This window comes from Trichoplusia ni, chromosome 8 (assembly GCF_003590095.1).
Source record: "Trichoplusia ni isolate ovarian cell line Hi5 chromosome 8, tn1, whole genome shotgun sequence".
Lineage (NCBI taxonomy): Eukaryota > Metazoa > Arthropoda > Insecta > Lepidoptera > Noctuidae > Trichoplusia > Trichoplusia ni.
Genome location: NC_039485.1, coordinates 1,703,875 through 1,720,559, shown reverse-complemented (window position 1 = coordinate 1,720,559; position 16,685 = coordinate 1,703,875). Strand labels below are relative to the sequence as shown.

At 35.8% G+C, this 16,685-nt stretch overlaps 2 protein-coding genes across 4 annotated transcripts in view; one reads left to right on the top strand and one right to left on the bottom strand.

Annotated features, from left to right (window-relative positions):
- The window catches only part of LOC113497011 (rootletin), a 59,226-nt gene extending 45,451 nt beyond the window's left edge, over nucleotides 1-13,775 (top strand). For all 3 annotated transcript variants that reach the window (XM_026876442.1, XM_026876443.1, XM_026876444.1), the window contains exons 32-38: nucleotides 651-879; nucleotides 1,271-1,415; nucleotides 4,573-4,814; nucleotides 6,111-6,283; nucleotides 6,594-6,764; nucleotides 7,914-8,048; nucleotides 11,204-13,775. In XM_026876442.1, the coding sequence (XP_026732243.1) occupies nucleotides 651-879; nucleotides 1,271-1,415; nucleotides 4,573-4,814; nucleotides 6,111-6,283; nucleotides 6,594-6,764; nucleotides 7,914-8,048; nucleotides 11,204-11,311 (1,203 nt within the window). In that variant the 3' untranslated portion in view covers nucleotides 11,312-13,775. The remainder of the gene's footprint in view (nucleotides 1-650; nucleotides 880-1,270; nucleotides 1,416-4,572; nucleotides 4,815-6,110; nucleotides 6,284-6,593; nucleotides 6,765-7,913; nucleotides 8,049-11,203) is intronic.
- Nucleotides 13,776-13,972: 197 nt separating this feature from the next.
- On the bottom strand, nucleotides 13,973-16,259 carry LOC113497012 (ras-related protein Rap-1b). The gene has a single exon (XM_026876445.1). It carries the CDS (start codon nucleotides 16,099-16,101, stop codon nucleotides 15,550-15,552), a length of 552 nt encoding a protein of 183 aa, XP_026732246.1. The 5' UTR covers nucleotides 16,102-16,259; the 3' UTR covers nucleotides 13,973-15,549.
- Nucleotides 16,260-16,685: the final 426 nt, after the last annotated feature.

Sequence of the window (16,685 nt, the reverse complement as noted above, 5' to 3'; positions counted from 1 at the left end):
GCGCGTATAACTAGAGCATTGGTTTATTATTACAAATAACTCAATTATTGATGTAGAAGATACATTTTCATATAATTTATGTGTGTGAAGAATATACATTCAGAAATAGTTTCCAACCGACATCTTGAATGTGCTGAACGAGCCGTGGTTAGAGTTCTACAGAGGGAAAACTTACGCCGCTACGTACTACGAATCGCGCCGTTATAAATTTCCTTTGCGACAGAAATGCCATCTAAAGTTCTAATAATTAACTTGTAAACGAATACACAACCAATATGGCGTGTATTATTTCTCGATATCCCGTATTCTCTCTCTCGTTCAATCTTTCTCACTATAGGTCTCTCCCACCTTTCACTCCATAGCACTCTGCGTGATGCGACATTCGCTCGGTCTCACTTTTTCTCTCAATCTTTCTCACTTGCTCGTTCGGCCTGTCCTTCTCTCACGCAATCGGTCTCGATCGCTTTCTCTCTCTTTTTCGACACTTCTGTTGCATACCGGCGTGACGTTACATCTGTAAAAATTTACCCTCATGCGCCTAAAGAAATTTCACTTCAAAAGTTATTTCGTCAAACATCGATGTATTATTAATGCAGGTAAACTAACTTGTAATACAAAACTGCATGCCTACAACACCTATAAAATTCCAGAAACTGCAAGAGCGTTGCGAAGGCTACACTCGCACGATAGCCCAGCTGGAAGACCGCTGCACGTCCCTCAAGGGCACCGTGGAACAGCTGTCCACGTCCCTGCAGAAGGCGGCCGCCGCCGAGAGCGAGCTCAGGGCCGAACTCGGGAAGGTCACGCGGCAACTCAACGAGGCCAAGAATAATGAACATAATGCCGTTGACAAGCTTCGGGCGTTACAGAAGAGTGTTTGTTAGTATGGCTAGAGTTACTTATTTTTAAATCCGTCTCTGTGTTTCCTGGTTATGTGTTGCGGTGTCTGAATTTTGAATTTCGAATAAATGAGTATTGGTTGAATAGAGATTTCGGGAGTAGAATAATAGAATTAAATGTTACTTAGACATTTTTGGTTCGAGTGGTGTTGCACGCGTTTATATAAGCCTAAACACAAAATGAACTCTCAAAATCACTTTGACCTGAAAAACGTACGAATCGAGTTGTAAAATTGAAATAACTACGTATTAAAAAAAAATGTAAATTATTTTGCTCTTCTTTAAACTCTCCATTGCTAACGTCAACCAGTTGTAGAGCCACTCCTGCGTAAAGGAATGATCTGAATGCCTAAATAAATGTAATATTTTAGCAAACTGTGAGAACGAAAGGCGGGTTCTAACTGAGAAGTTGGAGAGTGCGAAGGCAGCGTTAGGAGAGATGAAGAGGATGAACGCGTCACTAGAAGACCAGGTGCACAGACTTACCAATCAGCTGGCCAATGTTGAAGTTCAAAGGTATGTTGGGTGGATTTTTTCCTTTTTTTATCAACTATATCTAATATTTACATTTTAAAACTATGCAAGACGAAATATGAATACGAATTAAAAACAGACATTATCCTTTTTTTATTTTATGGTATGAATGATGATGGTGAATCTTAGCTTATTTAGTAAGTTTCAAACTTTTATGCACTGTTCATTTTGATGAAAATGTAAAAAATATTGACTTTGAACCTTTATATAAAATGACTGATGTTAATGTAGCTACCAATTTTCTGACATAATCATTAGGAAAAGCGATTAAAAATAATACAAACGTTTTAGAACTAACCGACGAAAAGCTACTATAAAACCTTGGATTACACCGGGGCTTCTAAGGTGTATGCGGAACCGAGATAAATTTTACATAAAAACTAAGAAAAGTCCTGATAATGAAATATATAAATGCCCTTATAAGAGATACAGAAACTTTTGCAACGATATTTTAAAGAGAGTTAAGATTAGTTATGAGAGAGATCTAATTGAGAAAGCCGGTAAAAATAATAAGAAGTTGTGGGAAGTAATTAAAGAAGTAACCTACACTTCGAAATCTAAAACAAAATGTACTGAGTTAATTAATCGTAACAATCCTCGTTTTTCTGTAAACAAAATAAATTCTTTCTTTGCTGGTATTGGTAAAAAGTTAGCTGAGAAAAAGGTAAAAAGCCCTGATGATCTGAATAAAACCAACCACACGAACAATACCAGAAATAATTTTAGTGAATCTTTAGTACTCTTTCCTACAGATGAATGCGAAGTAAAGTCATTCATTTTAAACTTAAAAAACGATTGCGCAGTGGGACTCGATGGGGTATCTGCATCTTTTCTAAAACAATATGTAGACTTCTTAGTTCAGCCCCTAACTTTTATATGCAACCTAGCCTTTGCAACAGGAGTTTTCCCTTTCACCTTCAAGGAATCTCAAATAGTTCCAATATTCAAGAGTGGAGAAAGAACTAGCTTAAATAATTACAGACCGATATCCATCCTACCTTCTATGTCAAAAATACTTGAACTTCTGATGAACATTAGACTAGTCCAATTTCTGGAATCAAATAAACTCCTTTCATCTTGTCAGTATGGGTTTCGCAAAAATAAATCCACCTCTGATGCTGTTCATCAATTGACAGAATTCATTATTACAAAAATAGACAATCAACAGAAGGTCCTAGCTATTTATCTTGATCTAGCAAAAGCGTTTGACACTGTGTCTATTCCTTTACTAATAAGCAAATTAGAAAGTCTAGGAGTGAGAGGTTTGCCACTGGAACTTTTTGCAGATTATTTAGGTGGCAGAACTCAGGTTGTAAAGCTAGATAGTTGGATCAGCGATGAACTACCAATTGAATATGGCGTGCCTCAGGGTATTATACTGGGACCTACGCTTTTCTTGGTATACATCAACAACCTATGTGAAACCAGCTTAATAAATGGTGAAGTCATAACATTTGCTGACGATACTGCGTTAGTGTTTCATGGTGACACATGGGAAAAAGTTTATAACTATGCCCAAATTGGGTTTGATAGAACATCTGAGTGGCTTAATGAAAACATTCTAACATTAAATGCCGATAAAACTAAATACATGACTTATGCAATTGCCAATCAAAATCAGCCAAACCTGACTATTGTTGCTCACTCTTGCGACCAGAAGAGTAACCACAGTTAAATACTTAGGGATGACCAACTTAAATTCCAACCACATATAAATAGTTTGACTACAAGAATCCGTAAGTTAATATACATTTTTAAATCTCTTCGCCACATTGCTGATTTCCCATTAATACGTACAGTTTACTTTGCACTGTGCCAGTCATTGTTATCGTACTGTGTAACGTCATGGGGTGGTGCCGCTAAAACATACTTGTTAACCCTAGAAAGGGCCCAACGAGCTGTGTTAAAAGTTAGCTGTTTTTTCCCCATAAGACACCCAACTTACAACTTATACCAGCACTGTAAGGTTTTAACTGTGAGGCAACTCTTTGTCTTAAGGACCATTATAAAGCAACATAAAGAATTACCTTTTGATCCGAAAATCTGTGAATATAGAAAAGCTAAACCAGTGTGCAATGTATCCAGACTCACATACAGCTGGACACAAAATTTCTACCCTTTCCTTGGCCCACATTTGTATAATAACATCAATAAACGAATTAAGATCTATCCGCTGACAAATAAAAAATGTAAAAAAGAACATGTATGTGGCTACAGGAACTTGACTACAATGCTACTGAAAGTCTGCTTAAACCCTTAAAATAAAATATAATCTACCATAAAAAATGCGCTCCCAACACAAATCTACACACGAACACATACACACACCCACACATAAACACACACACAAACGCACATACACTTTTAATATATTGTAAGTTTTTTTATCATTTTTTTATGTACTACTTTAATTATTATTTTGTTTGTATATTTCTTGTTTTGTTTTTTTTTTATTATTTTATTTAATTTCTGTGTTCAATTTACTTAGTGTTAATACTCTTCCAAATAATCACCTTTGTCAAAGGATTTGAAAGGATGCTTTACTTTGTTTTGTAGATAATGTTTAAAAACTTCATTTTATTTTCAAAATGCTTTGTTTTTTTTTTGTCTTAATGTTTTAAAAAATGTGTTGAAAATTTTAATTTATTTAACTTAACTTTATTTTTATTTTTTATTTTTTTCCCTTTTTGCTGCTCTCTTTATTTTTCTAAATTTGCATTGTTTGTAGTTAAATACAAAATATAATGTGTATAATACTGGTGATCTGTGACACAGGTTTTACCTAAAACAGACTCCAGTCTCTATGTCATATACAACACTTTTATGTAACCATAATTTTCTGATGATGAGAAAAATAAAGACTTTTTTGATTTTGGAGTATTAAAAACAGGCAATAAAAGTTTAAAAATAGGTTCACCGTCACGTAATTACAATCACCTAAAACTCTTTTCAATTGAGGCTTTTTTGTCTTTCATCTAAGACGGTCCAAGCAGATCTTGGATAAAAGACGATAACATTCGTTGGGACAGGTCCAACTCTACAAACTTTTGCAACTTTGTTTTTGACTTTGGATGTGACCCTTATTAAATAGTTTTGTAAAAAAAGTCAAGTCACTAAATCCATACATACACACACCCAGGTCAGCCTTCGAGTCCCAGCTCCGCATGACAACCTGGGACGGTAAGGAGAGCGGCTCGGACAGCGAGCTGGAGCGCGAGCTACACGCGCTGCAGCGGGAGCGCGCCGAGCTGCAGGCCAAGTGCGACGTGCTGCAGGACCACGTGCGCCAGCTCGAGGCCGAGCGGCGGCTGCGGCCCGCGCTGCGCAGCCGGAGCCACGAGCGCGGGGACAAGGCCGTCTACTACTCCGATATGGACTCCGGTCAGGAATAGGCTACAATTAGGGTCGTCGCACACGGGCCACCGGCCACAGCTACAAAACGCCGCTACAGGCATATTTACTGTAGATTATAGGGACTCGCCGCATGAAGTTGAAGCTAATGGCTGCCACATGCTACAATACACTGCTCGCTCTCTATATAAATTACGTGAAAGTACAGGAAATATGACAGTAGTGGTGTTGTGAGGTTGTGATCAGTGGCCCGTGTGCGGGAACCCTTATGAGTACAGTGATTTGAAAGTAAATTTAATGATTTCAATAGTAGCAGTATGCCTTAGCTGTTTTCCCGCGAGCCTGCAAGCTATAAATCGAAAATGATCCGAAATAATGAAAAAAATGAAGCTGTATATTCTACGTGTGCCCGCCCGCTAGAAATGGAAATTTACCCCTGCGGAGTAAAATCGAGATAGGAACTATATTTCTCATATGTTAATCCTGGTTACAAATCATGTGTACAAAGTTTCGTCTTAATCCGGTCAATAGTTTTTGCGTGAGAGAGGAACAAACATTCGTACAAACAAGCTTTCGCGTTTTTAATTTAAATAGGATTCATAGTAATCATAAACTAACAATTCTTATATCTATTTCCCTATGCCTTTTCAAACGTCCTCCTTTAACATTGAATGAAAAAAACCCACTATGACTACGGCGAAATTGCTCTATTAAATTTCCAATACCTATAAACAGTACTAACATAGGATCAGCAAACACCATTAAAACCGCAACAAACCTATTTCTATGATGTCATTATTATTGTTGAAATTGTTAACACAAATCTATCTTACGTCATCAGTTGTATTTAGGTTTTATCTCAAATCGATTCTATTGTTTATTTTATATCTATATATAGTATATACCATATGTTGCGATAACAATAAAAACGTTGTGTGAATTCGTGCACGTGTCTAGTTGTCGTTATCAAATGATTGCTATGATACGTCGAGAAAGGTTAAGGCACTCGGTCTAGTCCAAAATGTACCGTACTTATCACGAAAATAAACTCTATTGCGCTTATTATAAGGTCTGAATTAGTTATGGAGACCTATTTGGTTATCTAATGGTATGTCCCTAATGTACTTAATGTGGTAAATAAAATTTGTAGTAAATATAGACCAGATGATTTAAAAGTATATTTTTCGGCAACAAAAAAAACGATAAATTTTCTTTGCTGAATGCTGCAACCCACTTACATTTTAAAAATCACGCGGTGCAACTCAACAAATAGAACTTCTCTTTCAAAACGTACATAAATTGTACAATTTTCGTTTCACCCCATAGGACCAGACTCCACAAAGGACTCATCGATGCGCGGCTACAAGGACTTGTGTAAAGACTCGGCGAACATACCGTGCAAGGACAAAGGCTTTACCACCGACTTGAGTTTCTTGGAGCTCGAGAACAGAGAGCTGAGGATGAAGATTCGGCGCTTGGAGAAAGAACTGTCCGATAAAGTGAGTATTTGTATTTCTATGACAATATTGGCTAAAAGACATTTAGTGGTGAGAAAGTCTGTAACATTTGGAACGCTGAGCTGTTGAAAATTGACTAGTTGAGTGGATATAATATGACCCCCACGGCGTCAAACCATGAGACTACTCATTTTTAGCGTTTAGAAAAATGTGTTTTCATTTGTTTGGGTTAACGTTTCTTTATCTTCTAATTACGCTATAACTTAAAAACATTATTTGTCTTGCTGGTAAAGTTATATAGTATAAAATTATATTTGATAAATCACTTATACTCCCTTTACGTATATCATAGGAAGCTGAACTAGCAATGGCCCGCACCCGCTACCTAACAGACTTGTCGTCGGTGTCGCCCTCCCGCCGCCAAGACGTGGAACATTACCGGCAGGCGGCGCTGCAGGCTGAGCGACTGCTCGAGACCAGGGAGTCCAACTACAGGCAGCAGATCATGAGACTCGAGAACCAGGTGAATATGAAAATAGTATCCCAGAGAAAAAATTATATACTTTGTTTTTAAGAACCACAAGTAATAGTATGTAGCTAGACTAAATGAGGTAGGGGTTTGACTGTAACAGCTGGAGTCGCGCTGAGCATGCATGAGTGAATTGAAGGTTGAGGTTTTTAGTTGGCGAGACTCCGATAAAACCAAACCGTGCCCTTAGTGTGGGTTAACGTCTTTAGCGTTTCACACCGGAAAATAAATGAGTTTGAGTGTTGCACCTGATTCCTTCTCTTCATATGGTTGAGGCACAATCTGGTCTCACAGTATCAGCTGCCCGGCAGACTGACATAGCTCAAGAAACCCTTAAAAATGTTCTATACTTATTTTTAGTATTTCTGATGACATAAGTGAGTAGGTAATAAAAGAGAGTTTTTATAAGCTTTTTACTCGTTGATTCTTCAAGTCTTGGTGCCTACTGAGTAGGTATTTGGTCATTACTGATTTTGGCATCTTTGCCTTATTGGGAAAGTATAAAAATTCCTGCTAGTTACTTAAATCATGTTTTAAATCAATTACTCAAATTTATCAATCGATTTTGTCATCAATTACAAGAAAAAGTTTATTTATGATGAAAGTGAACCATTGACAGATTTCAGTTAACCTTATCTGACGGCAATGCCTGATTGCTGTGTAATAAGGAAACAGATAAAAATCATGTTTCCGACTGATAAACGTTTCGAGTTGTTGGAGCGATAAGATTGTAAAGATTATTTTGATTTCGCTAGAAAGTTAGTAAAATAAACAAACGAGTGTTGATGGTATAGTTTTCAATTACGAACACTGATCTACGGTTTGCAATGAAATATATTAAAACTCTTGTTTGCATAGGTACTTAGTGTCTATATGATTTTCTATACTGTTATTTTTCTGATTGTCTTGAGCTAAAAGTTGAGAGCTGCTTAAATCAATAAATAAAAAGCTGCCTTTTCAGCTAATACCGATTTAATATTGTTTTTGTTATTAATATTGTTATTGACTTCATTTTGATTTGTAACCTGTCTCCTAAGCTTTCTTTTGTTTACTTTTAATTTTCAATAAAAATGTTTAATATTTTTAAATTCAATCTCACATAATTACAATGAATTAACTTTATATATCTTTGTCTCGTGCTAGGCGTCCCAGCTACGCTCCCAGCTGACGGCGGAGATCCGTCGTCGCCAGGCGTACATCGCCCGCAGCGGGCGCGCCGCGCGCGACGTGCAGCGGCTGCGCTCTGCACTCGGGGACTCGCTGCGGACTGTCTCACAGGTAAATACAGATATAATAATACCCACAGGGCCCCAATTTTGCTAATCACAATGGCCGATGAGTGAATGAAACTACAACGTGGCGCTACATTGGCGACATTATTTTGACAACCGGTTAGGGTTAGAAGCCTTTAATCATAGGCATCGGCAGACTTTTTTCCAAGCAAACTAATTAATCAAAATGTAACTTAAATTATGATCACTCTAACGCGAAAGTTCAATCGTGGAATTCCTTATCTACGAATAACAGGCATTAAGTGGGCAATAGTTCTTTACGTACAGGTTGTTCCAAATTTGTAAAGAAAACTTTTGTAGATTACTATGTAAACTACCTTTATAGTCAAAAAAACAATTATGTAGTTTTCATAAAAGCTACGATGCAAATAAATCATTTTATTATATTGATTATATTTATAGACACAAACAAGTAGATAGAAGATTGATTGACAACCTTGATTATAATCGCTGTCTGTGATTATGTTACAACTACTCATAGATGAAAAAATAATACGGAGATCGAGATTGTCTCTGTATTATTTAAAGGTCTACCCAGCATTAAGTTGACCTGTTTAAAGTAGGTAACTTTAAGGCAAGAAAACTGTAAGATTAGGTAGTCTTCGCCCTGAGGGAGAATGTCTCAACGTTTGATGCAAGGGATGTTGGTACTTGATAAATTTCGTGCATATTAAAAAAGTACCTGCCGACGAAATATCCTAAAATTAATATTTTCCTAGTAATTAATAACCAATTCTGAATCTCGAAACCCAAATACCTACCTACTGGTAAAAATTTCCTTGACTGCAGCAAACTAATTATACGTATGACATTATAATTACGTAAGGATGCGAACATAGTCCCTGTCCTTTCTGCGCAGGATTTTGCGGTTAGTGTTTATATTTCCTTTTATAACAAGGCCACACAAAACATGATGTTTACTGGATATAGTGCATTAGATAAATAAACAAACATGTGTTTTTAAAAGGAAATTACATGTCCAATTATCCGATTGATAAACGGGGATTTTTGCCCAAAGCAAAAACGTAGGAATATATTGTAAAGCCATGAATTGTATAGAGGATATTCTAAAACTATTTTACCTAGAATTACGATAGTTCTAGGCATTTCAGCAGTTAGTAATTAAATTAAATTAAGCATTATCTATACAGTTCCAACAGTCAAATTAACAACTATAACGAGATAATATGTTAAAAGCGGTTTGTAAATTTAGACGTTCAAATTTTTCCTTATATCTCTATTATAAATTGCTGAAAGCTTATCAAGTAGGTAAACTGTAAATTAGTATATAATATGCCTACTGAAATAACTATAATAAATACAAAATGTAGATACGTAAGTGGCTGATAATGTAATATCTCTAAAAATATTAACCAAACTTAAATATAAAGTAAGCACGTTTCGACGAAAATAGAATTAAACGTGTTATTATGTGTAAAATGTTTAAAACCTTGTTAAAAACCACTAAGAGATTTTAAAGCCATATAATAGTTAAGACATTTGTAATTAGGTAGCAAGGTTAAGTAGGTTTCGAGGTTGAGACTACACTTAGATGTAACTTGAAGATAACGTTTAAAGCATCTCGACTTACATACCAAGTTAACATTTCAACTTATTATTCAAGTTACGATGATTATTCATTCGTCGTTTAAATGTTGTTTGTTGGTATTTAATTAGAAACTAGATTAGTTTCAGGGAAACTCAATATTTAATGACGTCGTTTGCTTTGTTATCCTTTGTGACTACTATGCCTTCACGTAATTTTAGATATTTTATACCTTTAGTTAGTCACATTGGCATAATATTAAGTAGAGTACTTTGAGAGACATTCTATGGTTTTAAGTGGACCTATGTCCATTTAAGCGATCCAATCTGACGCATTTGCGTCACGCGTAACGTGCTTGTAAGAAGACGCTTAGAAACTATGATCTTAGCTTATGACTTAACTTTGTATCTCAGACCCTCATTGAATCATTCAATCGTGACTAAGGAATTACAATTTCAATATTGTTTATTAAGATCCTACTCAACTTAATCAATCGAGTTTATTTTGACGTTTTGTTAATCCTTCATGGAAATTTTCGTAATTTACCTTTGCAGAGAATTTAGGCAGGCAGGTTCAAAGAGCCGGTAAACCGCAAACATGTGATATCTCCATTGAAATAACTAAATCGCCGGTAAAATATTCTAATATGGTGGCTTGTTAATACCGAATGTCGTCGAACGTCGCAATCCACGCAAGACATGTGAATGCATTATGCATCCCTCTTATTATGCATTCGGGTTTAGGTTTCCGGCTCTCGGCCTACACATGCAGTGGTTTAAACTGTCGCAGTTCTATATGGGCATTTGTAATACATTCTATTAGAAAATGAAGAATTTAATATTTTTAAATGGATACGCAGTACCCATTACAACTGCTAGATATATTTCTTACAAAATATATCAATCACTTACAAAATAGATCAATAAGGATAAATTTAAACGTAACCGTCATTATTGTTTACCAAGAACCAAAAAAACTAGCCCAGAAACGACAATTAGTCTCCATGAGACATTGGATTCACTAATTGAGATATTAAGAGGAATTAAAAGCTGTAGGTTAGTAAGCGGTGGATGATGTATCATGTATGAAGCGTGGACATTTCTGTGCGATTACGTGTAAGGAAAACGTGAGGAAATAACCATAATAGGTGCATTTGTACCGATTTAAATGACTAAGGTATGTTCGCTGCTAACGGTTCGTTCCCGCGTTTTTACTGGAAGTTTAGTTGCTTCGGTATCTGTTGCTCAACCGGATTTTCAGCTAGACTTAAAAGGGTGAAGGCAAGACATGCAGACACCTGTTGGAATACCGACTATATGTGTGGCAAACAACCTTGTCTTGTGTATGTTATGATTGTGTTACTATGTAGGTACCGGCTTATGTATTGTGATTTATTAGGGATAATAATGAGAACAAGTGTAAGGTTTTTATTAATATGGTTACAATAAGTCTGTGGAATTTCTAAAGAGACTTGCGTAGACTATGTTAAGAAAAATGTTTAGTTTACTACTTCTTAGCGAAATATTGTTGTATAATTAATCGTGTTTTTAATTTCTGTGTATCATATTTTTTAATATTTTCTATTTTTTGTGCAGGATCCAGCGCTTGACTCCTATACCTTGGAGCATGAAGCAAGGAAATTAGACAGCACGCTCACGCACAGCCTGCCGCCGCTCAACGATAGCTACGACTCGTCCAAATAAACAAAACTTCAGCAACAAGCCAATATTTACCAATAATGAGCTGCCGACGCTCGAGCATTGTGTAAAAAACACACAATAGGAATACAGATGGTGTAATTTATAACCGGCTGTGTAGTTTCAAGTTTCTATTATAACTGCGGCCGCGGTGTGCAAAATTACTAGATACAATCGATACAATAGGTGACAATGTTATTCCTGTCCTCGAATTGTTTATCACCAGTTTTTCGAATTACGCCATATCTTAGTTGTGTTCGAAAATTTAAATGTAAGTAAATTGTTTTGTGACGACTTATAAGGTACGGCTATCGATTCGCGAGGGCGAGTATTTATGACGATTAAAAAGAACACTGGCCTTCGAATTATGAAAACAGGCCTCATTCGTGATGGACCAAAATGTTGAAAGTTGTTACGAAAACGTTAATCAGTAAAAGTACTTAATACTGAATACCATTGTACTTATCGGTACAGTGTGACGTCATCACTGCCCATTCCATAACGGATGTATGATTAAGTTTTTACTATTTTTTAGCTCGTCATGTGAGATATATTCGAGTGTAATGTGGTCGAGATGAATCTGTGGTTGAATATTAAAATTATTCAAACGACCGAATTTTTAAGATTCTTCTAGGTATTGCACGAACTATTCACGAATAATTAGAAGAAGTATATTTGTCATTTAGCAATGATTTGTTTGATAACACGAATGAGTCAATACGTCTTGGCGATGATTCATACCCGAGGTCAGTTCAAAGACCGGAAACAGAGGAAACGCTGTTTTTAACGCCAATGACTCAGTAATAATCTAGTTTAGTATAAATTGTATGAAAAGTGTGCTTTTAATCTAGTCAAATGGTTTTTTCTAAAATGTCTTGAATCCCACGGGAATGGTAATAGGTTGACACGACATACCAATGTCAAAGTATGATTGTCAATTAAAAAATGGTCGTTAATTTAATTGGTTTATTATGACCTAACGATGTGCCTATAAAGAAAAATGTATGTCAACATGTTGCTAATTAATTATAACTTGAATATCCTTAGTACAAACTAATAATTGTAATTACATTATTAGACAACTTTTTAAGCTGTGTTGATATTGTTTCTTTATAACTTGGACATCTCTAGTCACTTAAATTAAAAAAAAAACTAATTTATGATTTTTTATAAAGTTTGTATTTAGTTTTTTTTTCTTTGTATCAGTAATTATTTTTGGCAATGAAATGCGTTATTCGTTTTAGTTTAAAATTACTATGTGCTCATGTGTTTAGAAAAAAGATAATGTGAAGATTTCTCAGTTTCATGTCTATTGTGTGATTATGCAAATTTTATATTTAATATAAGTACCTATTATAGTCACCTGGACTAGTCATGATAGGATTAATTAAGACTAACGGCAAATGGTTCCGTCCTAGTAGAATAATCAATAAATTATATTAATTAAAATCTGTAATGTGTAACAAATGTATCGGCACTTAGGTACGTATTATAATATCACGTTTTCCGCCTCGATGACTTATGAACATTGTTTAATAATGGTCACGTAATTACGATATTTATTTCAACATACGTAGTTACTTATCTTAGGAAAATAAGTGGATTTCCCGAAACCTCCAAAGTTGAATTGAAACTGTAATATTGTTACAAGCCATTGTAATATAACATGTTTTATAATAAACACACAGTTTATGAAATACGTGTAAGTTTCACTTCACGCTTTATCGTAAAGGGGGCGAGGCAGTTTAGCTATCACTATTTTTTATTAAACATGAATAAACTCGGATAGCTGTTATCAGAGTAATTTTGTGAGCATTTATCATAAAGCAAATTGAGCTGATAGGTGTACTTGCAATGATTGGCTTAAATAAGTATATAGTTAGTAAAAGGACAGTAACAATAGTTCTCGCTAACATTTGACCCCGTTTCGATAAGCGCAGCCGACAGGCTCCTGTTGCCTGATAAAAATGGTCCTACACCATTTCATTGTCCTATCTTTCGCCAGCTATCGGCCGCCACTGTAGACAACCCTATTGTATGTAGATTCACACTCCCACATGCTTGTAACTTCCAGTTTGCGACTTTGCTGTATTTACTATTAAGACATTACTTTGTTCGTCGCACGCGCCCCATAGTGAGCTCGATCTATGAACGAGACCTTGTTTCACATCATGGGGTGTGTCAATAGGAAACTAAAGCAACTGTAACCCAACACTTGTTTTGCATCATAGATTAGATTGCTTAGTTATCGAGTTCATACGTAGATATTAAGTTAGGCGTATTGTGTTCAATTCCACTGGACTGTGTCAATTCTTATGTTACTAGAATGTCGACATACGCCCGCCACGTCACACTGCCATACATTATTTTTTATCAAGTTTGTATCCTGTTTAGTTTTAGAATTAAGTGTAGACACATTTATGTAACTTTTTTTACACTCATCAAGTCAATAAAATAGTTGTAGATGGTATATGGTTGTTTCAATTAATTAAATTCCATTAAAATTCCGAGCCAATTGAGGTTTATTTGATAGTCGGTAGGGGTACCGTCGTGCGGAGCGGGCGAGCGGGCGCGCGGGCCTGGGATGTGACTCATCACGACGCGACCTCGATTGACATCACGGGAGCGCCGCGCGCCCGCCGGGGGGGACAAAACATACCCCAAAACGATAATATTTAAAATTGGTTTTATTGATGCAAAAAAAATGAAATTAATAGATTATTGTACATGTCCATATTGATTGAAAAGATAAAAATATACAAGTTCTTAATTTCCACAATATATATAAAAATATAATTTAACTCAGATCAAAGTCATATCCAATATCCTTGTGCAGTAAATCTTACATGTTAACAGAAAAGAGAATGGAGGAAACATCTAATTCCGTAACAATATTTGAACACCTATATAATATGTTTAACAAAGTTCTAGCAGCAAAACATAGGTTGATAATTTATTTATATTAAATGAGCCAGTAATCATAAAACTTTAATCCATTTACAATAACGATAAATTTCTTATTTCTCAATTTCATAGGTTAGGGGTTATAGTATGGTGGCTGGTGGTGAACAGTTATAACACAAGGCATGGGACGCCACCACATACTGGAGACTAAGGTCGCAGGGTGCAATCACCTAAGGCTCTCTAATATTTGTTCAAAAGTTACCGAGTCCTAATGGTGTCACATTATCAACTCCTTACTCGATACATTTGAATTATATAACAAGACAATAATATATTCTGAAAAAATTTAATGTATTCTTAATTCACATATTTAAACATTACATACTGGTTCAGGCCTTTGGGCACATTGCCCAGGTCTTTGCGGAGCCTGCTTCAACTCTCACACAGCTGTTCAGAAGTCCAGGCTCTCATGCTCAGTATGATTAGGTAATAACTACTAAATGGTAAACTATATCTATATTAGGTCCAGACAGATATATATATTTATATAACTATAAATGCAGTCACTTCAACATGTTAGCCACTTGATGAACATTCAATGGTGCCACTACAACGGAACCTTGAAAGATAATTTCATGGTAAATAAGTACATTTAACTCATTTTCCTGTTCAATTAAATTTCAGAGGACTGTCTGTACCTAATATTGTTAATAATATTATTATTAAAACAAAAATATTTTTAGTTGCTTTTCATATATTTGAAAATCATAATTTGAGAAACAATGAGAAGTACATACGTAGAATAGCATTTTATAATGAAGTAGTGCCATGTTTTAGATACATAACTGGAATGAAAATAAATGAAAAGTCAGTATTGTCACAGGATATTCTAGAACATACTCCTCATAGCCTCTAAATAAATGAATATGTTTATACTTACATCAAGTAGTATTTAAATTTATAACCATTTACAACTTCTGAACCTAACAGCATCCTCACATTACAATTGGAATTTCTAGAGTGAAACACACACAGAATCGTTGAATCTATCCTTGAATATTATAACTATCAAAATATAGACCAAAGGTATGAGAGATACATTTGCATGGATAGTGGATCCAAAACGCTCTGTGGATTTTCCACTGGTGCCGCAGCACTCCGTCACAACAACTCAACAAATGCACATTCTCCAAATGCTATAGGTATAACTACCAAGCAACGATGCTCAACACCCGACCTAGTTAACTTTGGGAACAGTCGAGAGCCAAATCCGGGTACCAGAAGTCTTTCAAATTATTAAATATTTTATACCTAGCGCTTCGGAGGCTCCAGCGGCGTTCTTACAGAATTAAACATTTTTTGTGTTTTTTTGTCTCATTGTTAATAGGCGTTCTCCTGTTGATCTGGCGTACTAGGTCAAAGAACACATCGTTCACATGTATTTTTGCTTTCGCCGAGGTCTCCATGAAGGAGCAGTTGAAGTGGCGTGCCAGGTTGCTGCCCTGCTCCTTGCCGACCACGCGTTCCGCTTCCAGATCCGTTTTGTTGCCCACCAACACCATGGGCACGTCGTCCTTGTCCTTCACCCGCAGGATTTGCTCCCGCAGGTCTTGCAAGTCGTTGAATGTCGATTGTGCGGTGATGGAGTACACTAAGACGAAACCTTGTCCGTTCTTCATGTATAAGTCTCTCATGGCTGTGAATTGCTCCGTACCAGCCGTGTCTAGTATTTCTAGCATGCATTGTTGTCCGTCAACTTCCACCTGTTTCCGATAACTATCCTCGATGGTGGGGTCGTATTTCTCGACAAAGATGCCTTGTACGAACTGTACTGTCAGGGCGGACTTTCCCACGCCTCCGCTACCTAACACGACTATTTTGTATTCGCGCATTATTAACTATTTTGTATCACGTGATATTATCAACTTAAATCAAAGATCAAATTGCTAAAAAGCACATTAACTAGTAAGTTATTGCAAAAAAACCTTTAACAAGTCAAACCGCCATGACACCGTTAGCAGGGCGATGGCTCACTGTGTCGGTATTGCCATAAATAAATTTAAATTATTTATCACTTACTAATACCAGTCTATGAACAAAGTTCAATTTATTCCATTGTACGCTAACGTAAAACTTATCGTCATATATTTTGCAATGTTGCTTACAAAATAACTAAACTAACCGTATTTGATTGAATCTGCTGAACGACTGAAATAAAAACACGTTTGGGATGTATGCATTTATCAACCCAATAAAAGTTAATTGAGAGGATGCATCAAATTATTTAATTATTTCAATTTGTATCTTTCGACAAGCGCATCTCAAATGCACAGTGAAATAATATTTTGTTTGATTTGACATTGTTTTTGCTACACTAAATGGAAAATCGAGTCCGTTAATTTTATTTATTTAATTCAACAACTTCAAACGAATTAAATTAAGTACGAAATGTGCAACGATTTAATAACAAATTCTT